Source organism: Spinacia oleracea, chromosome 1 (genome assembly GCF_020520425.1).
Source record: "Spinacia oleracea cultivar Varoflay chromosome 1, BTI_SOV_V1, whole genome shotgun sequence".
In the NCBI taxonomy this organism is placed as follows: Eukaryota; Viridiplantae; Streptophyta; class Magnoliopsida; order Caryophyllales; family Amaranthaceae; genus Spinacia; species Spinacia oleracea.
The window spans coordinates 45,858,658-45,871,776 of NC_079487.1; the positions used below are offsets into that span (position 1 = coordinate 45,858,658).

Genomic DNA, 13,119 nt, shown 5'->3' on the forward strand with positions numbered 1-13,119 from the left:
AGTGTGGCAAAGTCTTTCATCATCTTCTCGCCCAATACTCCTTCTTCGTACATAAATCACCTAAGGGACCCCCTGGGATTTAGCGTAAAGAAGGAGATGGGATTTAGCGTAACCCCCCTGGGACCCCCTGGGATTTAGCATAAACCACCTGAGTCTTTAATTATCTTGGCAGCCCGTTGGATGTGGATGGTCGGTCCTCTACAAAATTCAACTTCTTGTATGAGAAAATACTCAAAAAATTGTCATTGTGGAAGTTTAATAACCTATCTCAAGCAGGGAAATTGGTGCTAATCAATAGCAATGTGGTCTCAATGGCTACTCACATCCTCTCCTTCTACCTAGTTCTTAAACTGATTTTGAAGAAGATTACAAGCCTCTTCTTAAAATTCTGGTGGATCTCATCCATTGATAAAACCCCCACTTATTGGAAAAGTAGAGAGATGTTGGAAAATCACAAGACAAGAGGTGGACTTGGGCTGAAGACTTTGGAAGACTTTAATTCGGCCCTCTTGTATAAGCAAGCATGGCGTATCCATACTAACCCTCAACCCCTTGTTAGCAAGTTGATAATAGGGAGGTACCACACCTCACCCATTGCTAAAGTAAGGGCAGGTACAGCTATCCACCAAGCTTCTTGGAGCTATAGAGGTATGTGCAGGGCAACGACTATTATGAGCGAAGGGACACGAATGATTACATGCAATGGTAGATATACTAGTATCGAGCAAGACATTTGGGTAACAAAGAATATTATACAGTTGGCGACGCGATGCAGGGGTTCAACCTTCCAAAGTGGCAGACCTCATCAACCCAAAAAAAAACATGGAGCTTAGGTATGTTTTGGAGTTATTTGACAAGGAAACAACGAGAGACATTATGGCTATTCACTTGTTAGGAGAGGAGATGAAGGATGAGGTATCCTGGAATTATAGCAAGAGTGGATTCTATACCACGAAATCGGGGTACATATTCTTACTTGAGAGAAGACAAAACCACCAATCTTCCAAACATTTTGGAGGAACTTCTGGAAAATGGACCTCATCCCATCATGGACAATTTTCACGTGGAAGCTTATAAATAAGGCTTTGCCTTCGTGTACCAGGCTTAGAAAAAGAGGATTAGGTGTTGATACTTTATGTAGCGTTTGCAAGACAATTGAGGAGTTCGCAGAGCATCTCTTCCGGGGTTACTCGGTTGTGAAACATGTCTGGAGAGCTAGCTCCCTAGGAATTAACTCGGGCTCGAACATAGTCCCCATTGGTTTATGGGTTTCAATTTTTTTATCATACCCGTGGAAACATGAAACAATGGATGATAATCGGAACCTATGTTTTGCTGCTACTCTTTGGAGCATTTGGATTCATCGGAACGAGGCCATATTCAAGGGAAGACCACCAAACCCAACGAGAATAATAGATAATATAGAAGAACAAATGGCCCGAGGCTTACGGGTAATGTGCAACAATACAACGACAAATTCAGATACCCACACAAGCCAACCTGGGACACTCATGGTCTCTTCGTTCTTTGCGAGAGGTAATACGAATGGAGGCATTCCCATCACAATCCAAACTGATGGTGCGTGGAAGAAAGGGAGAAGGCAAAAATCATGCTGGGTTGCTGCAGTGGGATGGTATGCAACAGAGAAATTGGGATTAATAAGAGAAGGAAGCCAACGAGTGTTCGCTACCATCCTTTTCCATGCGGAGATGGCAGCAGTTTGGTGGGCTCTTAAGGACATGAAACCGAACTACACCAGGATGGAAGTCCATATGAACTCGATACAAGTAGTGCGAGCTTTTTAAGGTGTGGGAGGGGGGAGTAAGCATTGGGACACGAAGATTACTGGAAGATATCGTTCATATTACAAAGGCTTAGATTATTTTTGTATATCTAATGTACCTAGAACTAATATTGCTAAAGCCCATAACGAGGGAGGCTACATCGCTGGTTACCAGCGATGTTTTGGCTCCATACCCACGCAAAAAAAAAGGGAAATGAAATAAATTTTAATTGCTGGCCCACTTTTAATGAATTGGGGTAAATTTCACTTCCCCTGAGCTCCGTTCATTCGCAGCAAAGAAAAGGGAGCAAGAGGTAGAGGAAGAAAATGGCGGGAAGAAGCTCCTCCTTTGATGAGCATCAACAATAAAGCAATCTCGCAAAAAAGAACTACAATTAATTGTTCTGAAATTGAAAGGTTACCAAAAAAATGGAGGAAATTTCTAATTTATGCTCAAGCTCAAGCTCAAGCTCAGATGGTGGAGAAGATGAGAACGGAGAAGAGGTAAGAATTCTTGTACATTTCTCAATTTCAACAATTTCACATACATTTCTCGTACATTTCTGATTTTCAACACATTCATGTGTAAAAGTAATTCAATTTCTTACCTAGTTAAGAACAATATGTATACCTAGTTAAGAACAATTTCTGAATTTGACTACGAATGTATACCCCTTCATGTTACTTTGATATACTGTCATATGCTATTTATGTTGTGTCATTGTTGTATTAAATTCTGCCCAAATATTATTTGGTACCTTAGGTATTCCGGATGTGTTCCTTTATAATTATGTTGTTAATTTAGGATTCCGGATGTGTTCCTTTAGAATTATGTTGGTGTTTATTTGACAGCTGATTTATGTTAAAAATAAGATTATTGGATTTAGAATATCTGTCATATTGGTGGAAAACTAGTGTCATTGGTTTATAAATACTGTCATTGATGATGATGTTGAAATATTTTGGGAATGTATAATTTGGTAGGTTGTATCTGACTGGTTGGATGCTAATGACGATGACATTCTAGTATCGTGTGGGGATGCAGAATTGGGGAACTTTGATGAAGTGGGAAACTTAGGAGATGAAAGTTTATGTCGTACACCATCGGAGATAATTTTGAATTGTGAGGGCAAGAGTGTAGTGGAAGAGGAAGTTCTGGCTACCCCTGTAGTTGGTATGACCTTTTCATCATGGGATAGGGATGATGAACATTTTAGGAAATACGGAAAGCAATGTGGTTTTGGGGTTGTTCGTGCTTATGGTAATTACAGTCGCAAAGCTGGTGAGAAGAGGACCTTGAGGAGCTATGTTTGGAAGTGTGAATGTGGAGGCGAACCAGATTTACGATTCCGGACGAAGGGGGTGAAAGCTAAGGGGGCGATGATTACCGCCCCTGGTGTCCTTGACAAGAGGACTAGTAAGTAAAAAAAGTGTGGATGCCCTGTTCATATGTATGCGGTGGCAGACAATTCTGGAACTTGGGAAGTAAGGAAAGCAGTAGTTGAACACTTGAATCACAAGCCAACGCCCCTTAAGTCTCGATATATCTCAATGTATAGGAGAGATAGTATTACTTCTATTGTGAGGAGGAGGTTATTCAATGGTGTTGGTGGTGGTTCCAAGATCAGTAACATTCACAGGAGCTTAGCTAAAGAGAGAAATGGTGTAGAAAATATGTCTATAAGTGTGAAGGACTTGAGGAACATAGTGGCGAAGGAAAAGAGGCTCAAGATGAGAGGTGGGGATGCGAAAGCCATGTTTGATTATTTCGATAAGATGACTGCCGGAAACCATAATTTTTTCCATCGTTATAGATTAAATTCTAAGAATCGCTTGACTGATGTTATGTGGGTTGATGCAAGGAGTAGAGTAGCCTACCAAGACTTTGGGGATGTAGTATGTTTTGACTCCACATATGTCACAAACAATTATGAGCTTCCATTTTCTAATTTTGTGGGAGTCAATCATCATGGGCAGACTATTTTGCTTGGCTGTGCACTAGTGTCTCATGAAGACACCGAAACATTTGTTTGGTTGTTCAAAACTTGGCTCCATTGTATGGGAGGCAAAGCTCCTATTAGTTTTTTGACTGATCAATGTGCAGCAATGAGGGCGGCTCTTGAAATAGCTATGCCTATGCCAACCACTAAGCATCGATGGTGCTTGTGGCACATACTTCAAAAATTTGGCAAAAAGTTGGGCAACTATGCAAAATATTCGGAGTTCAAAGTTGTGTTACATAACGTGATTTATGATAGTTTAACAGAAGCAGAGTTTGAGGTGAATTGGACTTCTTCTATAGAGTTATATGGACTTGGTGAAGACGATTGGTTAAGTGGTACGTCTGTCATCCTTTTATCTCATTTAAAGGTGCATTTTATTTCATGTTTTAAATGGTAAAGATAGTAAGTTGGTTATTCTGTGCTAAACACTTATGAGTCTCTGATATTATTTAGGTAGATGGTCTTTACAATTATTGTTGACTTCATTATAAATACTGTCACTGTGTTGTCAAAATACTTCCATCAAAAAACTTTCATCTACTGTTGACTTCATTATAAATACTGTCATAACATTTTAAAATATTTTCAATTCTGTACCAATACTGTCATAAGGTTTTTCTTTATATATTTTTGGAGTTTGGAGTTTGAATATTTTGTTTAACTGAAGGCTTGTACGACCAGAGACACATGTGGGTCCCAGCGTAACTGAAACACTTGTTTTGGGCTGGAATGAAGACCACACAACGTTCTGAGAGTATCAACAGTTTTTTTGATAAGTATGTGAAAAGGGACACCCGTTTGTATCAGTTTGCAGAGAGCTACATTGATGCTATGGAACACAGAGTTAATACTGAGAAACAAGCTGATGCCGACACATCCATTAATGTTAGGGATCTGGTAACTGGTTTTCCAGCAGAAAGAGTATTTCGAAAGTTGTACACAGATGCGAAGTTTTTGGAGGTTCAAGTTCAATGCATGAGAGTATTATATATCCAATGGCTTAGAAGAGATGAGTTGTCAGAAATAGAAATGGAACACCATTTGGAAGACAGGGTATGGATTTACATAAAGGAAATTAGGAAGGAGATTGTAACCGATAAGAGGAGAACATACACAGTGCGATTGAATATCGAGACCAAACAAGCTTGTTGTGATTGCAAGTTATTTGAGGCCCATGGAATTATTTGTAGGCATGTGATTAATGTTTTTGACAGAGAGAAAATCACCGAGGTACCGGAGTGGATGATACTTAGGCGTTGGCGCAAGGATATTCATAGGCCGCATACCCGTGTCAAAGTGGCTTACCATGACCCAAGCAAAACTGAAGAAGTATTGCGGTTTGACACCCTTTTGGTCAAGTTCGAGTCCTTTTGCTTGAAGGCTGCCACCCTGCCCGAATATGTGAAAATTGCAAATGCAACTTTAGATCAGTTGGAAATCCAGCTTGATGAGAACATCAAAGTGAATGCTCAGAATAAGAAGAACGGCCAAGAAAATGAAGGGGAAAACCAGGAACGTACTCCTCAATCGGTGAATAAGGGAGAATGCACCAGATCAATGAACAAGGATGAAGAACAAGTTACTGGTTTGGATAATCTTGTCATGGATGATGACACTCAAGTTTTCAGTACACAACAAAGTTTTGCACCCTTAGTGTCTAACACACCAAGTAGTGTTGGAAATGCACCGTTGAGTATTGGTAGTATTGGTGTTGGTGTTGGTGTTGGTAGTGCACCATGTAGTGTTGGTGTTGGTGTTGGTAGTGCACCAAGTAGTAATGGCCTGCAACGTTTTAGTGTTAATGATAATAGTTTCGTGATGGATCCCATACCTCGACGGTCGAAAACATCTAAAAGATTGAAGTCCTGTATTGAAAATATTAAAAAAAAATCGAAGAATACCAAAGACACGGTAGTAGCTCAACAACAAGTTCCAATTGATAATGAGGTTAGTGTTTATTCTGCTTTGATTTCGTTCCTTATTGTATGACATGGTGTTGGTTGCTTTGATTTCGTTCCTTTTATTTGTTTTGTTTTTGCTGTTTTGTTGTAGGTGTTGAATGAAGTTGTTCAAACAGTAATTGATAAGCCTAAACCCAAACGAAAGAGGGCACCAAAAAAACAAAGCAAAATTGTTCCAACAATTGAGGTATTTCTAGTAGGGAAGTTGTGTTTTACTATTTAAATCGTAATGTTTTTCTTATCTTATGTTATCTTTACAAGGTCATACCACCGAGTTACGTGCCACCGCCAACCAATTACTACATGGGAACATACGAGGAAAATACTACATACCAGGGATCAATTGGTGGTATAGGTTTTGGACAACATCAGGGACAAGAGCAGGATAGAGTATGTTATTTCACTTCCAACAATATTCCTGATTGGGTTGTTAAGGATTGTTTCCAATATACAAGAAAACTTCCGGTGGAATATGCTACTGCACCAGTGGATGTAATTACATCACCAGGTGTAATAGAAAACCGGATGCAATTCCAAACGCCAACGCAAGTGCGAATACCGTGGGACAATTATTATTCAGTTCATGGGAACAAGTAATATTTGTGGAATACTCGCGCCCTATTCTGTAAGGGTTAATTATCTTTATGACAGTATTAGTATATCTTTATGACAGTATTAGTATGATATATGACATGTAGCTAGGGGAGGTTTCTTATATTTTATAATTGTTCAACACTGGATAAAAAACGGCAGTATTAGTATATCTTTTTGACAGTATTAGTATAATATATGACATGTAGCTAGGGGAGGTTTGGCAGTACTATGGTAATTTCTCTTATATTTTATAATTGTTCAACAACACCGGATTAAAAAGAACCATAATAATACAAGGTTAGTTGAAAATGTTAAAGAAGATTTTTTGAAAACATATATTTTGACAATCCCCTAAAATGAAATACTACTTATATTCCGAGGTTAAATAACCCTTAAACATCAATACGACAAAAACGCGACCCTAAAACCATACAAACCGATGTTCACCACCACGCAAAGTAACGTCGGCTGATATCTTGATTTTTGACCCTTTAATCATCATAATGTCGGCGTCGATCATAATGAATGCCCTCGAGAACAAAGTGTACGACCGCCCCATCATAAAATTGAGCTTCTTCAAAAGTCTTACGATCATCAACGTTATTAGCGTCTAAGATAAGCCGAACCCTATTATTTGCAACTTCACGGATGTTGGCAACACGATTGAATATAATTCTTGTCGGGTCAACCTTTTTAACACGATATTGGTAAGTGGCTGGGATTGTGGTACATTCCACAACAGTGAAGATGATGAATTCCCCAATTCCTCCAGTTGGATTCACCGGCACTCCACGTCCATTCTGTTAAAATTCAAATACTGTCATTCCGGTATCTTATTCTGTCAAAGTGGACGTTTAATCTATAAATGAATAAATTGTGCATGTAATTACAATCTTACCTTATCTTGAGCAAGGACAACGTCATTTCCTACAAAGCTACGGCCAAACGGGGTTTCAATGGGTGTTATAAGTGCACCCTGATAAAATAACCTGAGGTCAGTTGGCCTCATTTCTGTCCTTCTTGCATAATCTCTATAAATACGGTTGAATGAACCGTCAATGTCAATAGAGTATTTTGCTCCCAAATCGTCGACATTACTACCCTTCACGAGAAATTGGATACGCGTTTTAAGCGAGCTTTGGATCACTGAACTCTCAGCGGTTTCCACAGACTCGTTATCCGAAGATGCAATAGAAGAAGGAATTGAATTAGCGGATGAATCAGTAGACATTTTAGATTATCTGTTTTGATTTTTGTTATGCAAAAAGAGAGAGTATTTTTCTTTAAGAGTACCTCCAAGTAATGAGGCCTATTTATATTACAAGTGGATTTTTGGCAGTATATTATGCTTTTGTGACATGTTGTTATTTTAGGGGTATATTGGGTTATATTTATTTCAAGTATAACGTGTCAGTCTTCACATGTCTACCTTCTGTCCAAAATGACAGTATTGGATTCCACATTGCATATATATTTGCAAAACTTATATATACCTTTATCACTACTTGCATAGCACTTTGTGGTCCAGGATTTTGGGAATTCAGTTGAATATGGACGAGATTATCATCCGACATTAGTACCCCTCCTCCTTAAATTCCCACACCATCCACACAAGACCATTTCAAACTGCACCCAAGCAAGTTGAATATTGATTCAAACTGCTCATGGCAAACCCTAGTCTCAAGCAAAAGTATCACCTTGGGCCTATGAAGTGAAAAAAAAGTTCTAAAATTGGAAGGGAATGATTGTTGTGTGGCACTTCGCGTATTCCATACGACAATTTCCATTGGGGTTGGAAACCTCCTAAGGGGATTCTTAGTGGTTGCAGCAAACCTAGCTGAATTGAACCTAACGTCAACATTATCTTGTCTTCTCATGAATATCGAAGTAGACAAATCTATATCGCTAACGTCAGCTACCACCTTGAAAATGTGAACGGCATATGTATAGCTTCCCATGTAAAGTTGTACGGGTATTCGGCGTAATAGGTGAATTGTACCACCTGTTGGGAGAGTTGGACTTGGGTCCAAAATGAACCTTGCAAATGGAGGGACAATGTCATCCGCATCTTCAGCGGTAAGAATATCTAGAGCTAAGGTCAAATCATCTTGGAATGCATGTCCCGCGGTTACAACATCCGTTCGGTTTGGAAGGTGTGCTACTCGATGCACGCCGTCGAAACCAAACATATACATGTTGCGGCAGTTCCCATGCAGTAAAGAGTCCGAACATGGATTCTTAATTATTTCCTGAATGTCGGACTTTGATACTAGTATTGAACCATGGGATTCATCGTATATGAAATAGGTTTGGTTGTTAAAACCTAATTCTGGATGTCGTGGTGGTGGAGGGTCTTCGTAAAAATATGAGCTAAGGGATTCTGAATAAGAAAATCCGGTAGGTGGGCGGAACCGGCTCATGCTGTGTGGGATTGAAGAGGAAATTGGAAATGAATTGGAAATGAAATTCCGCCTATATATTACAAGTCTATTTGCAAAGGTTTACTGTCTTTTGTCGGTATATGCTGTCATCATTAATATATTGTCTGTCAATATGAACAGATAATATTTGTTTTTTACTTTAATCCACTATTTAGCAAATGACCTATTGTCACAATTTAGTTTATGGTTATCATGACCCGTGGAATATTTTTGTATATAATGGATACCAAAATATATAATGTGCTAAAAGAAACATGATATATTTGAAGATAAAATGATATAATGGATGACAGAACCAATTTACCTTCTCCAAGCTCCATTTAATCCTGATAATGGATGGATCTATCGTAAATTCCTTCCCGAACTAATTGAATGGCTGCCCCGTCGTAAATAGGTGACTCCTCGATCGTTTGCCGGTCGTCAATATTCTTGTTGTCCAAAATAAGGCGTACCCTATTCTCCGCAACTTGAAAGGTGGCCGCGACCTTTTTGAATATTTTTGCCGTATTGTCCTGCTTTTTAAATCTATATTGCTCAGTTATCGGATTGGTGCGACAATCTGACACGGTGAACATTACATGCTCTGGACTATATGACCTAATTACGTCCACCGGTAGTCCACTACCATCCTGCCAAACCATAAACAATTTGAGTGAATCTTTAAATATACATCAGGAGTGTTATAAAGTAAATGAAACAAAGCATTAATTTTGAGTTAAACAATATGGAGAGTATAGAATTAATTCCTGTTCGTTTTGTTACCTTATGCATTGCTAATAAGATTTCATTGCCATGGAAACCACTCCTCATCGGGGTATCGGTCGGAGTAATTAGTTGTCCACTATGGTATAACCTCAAGTCATCCGTGCTTATTTCCACTTTCCTAGCGTAGTCCTTGTAAATACTATTGAATGGCCTGTCAAAGTTCATTATGTACCTTGCTCCTTTGTCGTCCACGTGCCCACCCTTGACGAGAACGCCAATGGTCGTGGTTAGTGATTTCCCAAGAATCACACAACTCTCAGCTGATGAGTCTGAGTCATTTGCAGAATGGTTGGAGGAAGAGTTTGAAGACATTTATTAATTGATGCCAAAAACAAGGAATGTGTTGTCCACCTACTTGTAATACAATACAGTTCTATTTATAGTATGAGTACATATATATTGTAAAATGACAGGATATACGTACCGTATGATCTAAATTCATTTTATAAAATAGAAAACAAAGTCGAAGTTGTTAAAGTTCATGACATATATATTGTAAAAGTTCAGATCATATGTATTGTAAAAGTACAGATCATATATATTGTAAAACTAGAGATCATATGTATGTACAGATCATGACATGTTCCGGGTTTGGTAATTACATGATACGCATCAAACGGTTTATACTTTGTTAACGAAATAGTTAACGAATTCAATGACACGATCCGTTTGTAACCGAACTGAAACAGTGCAACTAAGGACGTTGTTTTCTAATTGTAAAGCCAGTGAAGTTTTCCTTTGTGTTGGAAAGGAAAATTTCAGATAAAGCTGTATCTGGGAAAGAATATCTCAGAAAGAAGAATATCTAAGAGATTTTGATTCGATTCCTTTTAAAGAATATCTCTTAACTTATTTGACAGAGAATATATATGACAGTATGTAGATAGGCTTTAACATATTTCGTACGTACGTTGATTCATTATAAAGGACAAGAGAATAATTATCACAGAGACTATGTATGACAGAGAATATCTCATAAAGTCTGACAGAGAACAATTTGTTTGGAGAATAATAATTTGGCCCCACAAATGTAACGTGTTTCATTTGGCAGATTTGCTAATTAATTTCCCACAATTTGGCAGCTTTGCTAATAAATTTTCCAACTAAACCACATCACATGTTATATTTATTCAGCACAAGTTTTTTGGGAATTCCTAAAGAGAAATGGATGGTATTATAATGCAGAGCTCGTCAATGGAGAACCACAAAGAAAAAAATGTTGAGCATGTAGAAGTTATGCTTAAACCAACTGATACATTACAATTAAGCGAGTCAAAAATAGTAAAATACGGCAAGTTTTTCCCGAACCTTGATTCAAAATCAATAGCTGTTGTTAGTCAACCAAGCTCTTCTACAAACCTCCTCAAAGTCACGTACTTAACCAAAAAACAGTGCGTAGATTTCATTCTAAATCCATCTGAGATTGACCCACAATTCACCAATGTAGTGCAGATTTCTACCACGGGGATTATTAAACCATTCCATTTGCCGGATTTATCCGATCTAGCTTTATTGCCAACCCCGTTGAAGATTTTCTACACTTGGTATATTAAAGACTCAAAGGCTATTGACATATTAACGAGAATTGATACAATTATGTCAATGTGCTATCCACAATTGCCGCTCACTTACGAGACAGTGATACTATCCAAAGGTTCGTACCATTTTGATATGTCTAGTTTATCGGATTTTCTGAAAATAATGAAGCTTGATTTGAGGCAGTTGCACAACATTCATATTAAGGCAAGGTCCAAGTCTATCACCGCTGATCTTCGGGATGGGAGGCGCTTAGAGGTTGATGTGGATGTGAGATCAGAACAGCGGGGCAAATGTGAATTCAGGAAACAGACAACTGATGTTTTGATTTGGAATTGTAAAGGGATGGCATTGGAATGTTTTCCTACACGAATGAAACAACTTATCAACGCAGTTGAACCCGACCTGCTGATTATCGGAGAAACAAGGGTAACAAAAACTATGTGTAAGTGGATAATGAAGGATTATCCATCCACATTTGCAAAGGTTGCAGAACCGCAAGGTTTGTCGGGAGGGATTGCGGTAATAGGATTGTCTAACAATGTTTCAGCCAAGTCTTTTAAGGTTTCCACTAATAAATGGATGGGGATTATTCATGTCGCTTAAGCACAACAACTCATTTTACGAGTTATTTATTTTATATTTAAATTTTGTTCTTTTTGTTATCACGTTTTGTTTTGTAATTGGACTAGTTCAACTAGTTTTGTAGTTGGACTAGTAAACCTGATGATATCGTACGATTTTATAAAATGGTAGCTGAAAATTGATGGTCATGGTCCAATTTTCATTTCCTTCTGATTAGATTCCACTAGAGTTGTAGGTCATTGTCAGACAGTGTGTTGTCACATCTCCTGCAAATACTATCACATATCCTGCTGACTCTAGGATTCCTCTACGAGCAGTAATCTACTACTACTATCCAAATTATAAAATGGAAGATGACCTTTGGTTTGAAAGAACACCATCAAGTATTGCTAATTATTGTCGTAAAGGTATGTAAAGCTCCTCTTATTTACCTTATTATTACTAAGATCTATTGTTGTAACACCATCAAGCATTGATAAAAGGCATGTTTACTTATTTTTTTACTGATTTGTAGATGGAAAATCCGGTTGGGAGTAGCACCTACGTTTTTTGCTGTCCTCCTAGCAAGAAAAACACCAGCCCTGAGAAAAATTGTGCGGTCCTGATGAATGCCATCATGGATGGCCCATCGGAACTGAGAGCAAAGTTGGGGTACCACACGCTGAAGGCGCGAAACAGAACAAAGATGTTTGCACACCAGCTGGCTACCGTTGCTAGGAGTGGTTATGATGTAGTGAACGGTATAGTGTTTCACCCTGAGTATCCCTTTATTGAACCTTTCAAGCTTAGCAATCCACTACGGTTTCGCCGTGAAGCTTATTGTCTTATGTACTATCTATTAGATATGTACAATATTTGTTTCTCCTTCAACCTAATTCAACTCCGTGGTTATCTCCGCCTGTGTGTTAATGATGAAAGGAGGTATCGACCATTAGTTAATTTTTTCCATCTGACATCCACAATCTCCAAGTGGGTTGGGATGGTAGATGAACTTATTCTAACCCATGGTGACTGTTGGGGAATGGTAATTCTAAGGAGGGACTTTTGCGGGGGCCTAACCAACGGTGTGGTATATAAAACTATCAACTGGATAAAATTTGGTCCAAGTGACATTTGCGAGGACATCAAAACCAACCACCACGCGTTCAAGGACTTCAAGATTAGGATGCTTGAAGTAAATGGATTTGACTCAACTAAGCACCGAGAATTGGTCACATCTAACCGATTGGTTTTTGACGACTACCCGGTTAACTATAGGGAGAACCATTGCAATGCAGCTGTTACTTTTGGTGAAAGGATGTATGATGGTATTAGGGGATCATCTTCTTCGGATCGTGAGGAGGGGGAATCAAGCGACGATGAGGAGTACTAATTATGTTATAATATTATCTATGAATGCCATATTATCTATTAATGTTTTATTATTATCTATTAATGCCATATTTTCTATC

The 13,119-nt window shown here is 38.5% G+C and overlaps 1 protein-coding gene across 1 annotated transcript; it reads left to right on the forward strand.

Moving 5' to 3' along the window:
- Positions 1 to 2,212: 2,212 nt before the first annotated feature.
- On the forward strand, positions 2,213 to 4,266 carry LOC130464117 (protein FAR-RED IMPAIRED RESPONSE 1-like). Its single transcript, XM_056833524.1, has 4 exons — positions 2,213 to 2,287; positions 2,768 to 3,200; positions 3,249 to 4,153; positions 4,240 to 4,266. Exons 1-4 carry the CDS (start codon positions 2,213 to 2,215, stop codon positions 4,264 to 4,266), a joined length of 1,440 nt encoding a protein of 479 aa, XP_056689502.1.
- Positions 4,267 to 13,119: the final 8,853 nt, after the last annotated feature.

Bases quoted from the DNA above. Each gene is read 5' to 3' on its own strand.
- LOC130464117 (XM_056833524.1), top strand. From the start codon at position 2,213: ATGGAGGAAATTTCTAATTTATGCTCAAGCTCAAGCTCAAGCTCAGAT. The intron at 3,201-3,248 runs GTAAGTAAAAAA...ATGCGGTGGCAG, and splicing joins TGTCCTTGACAAGAGGACTA to ACAATTCTGGAACTTGGGAA. The intron at 4,154-4,239 runs GTGCATTTTATT...GATATTATTTAG, and splicing joins TCCTTTTATCTCATTTAAAG to GTAGATGGTCTTTACAATTA.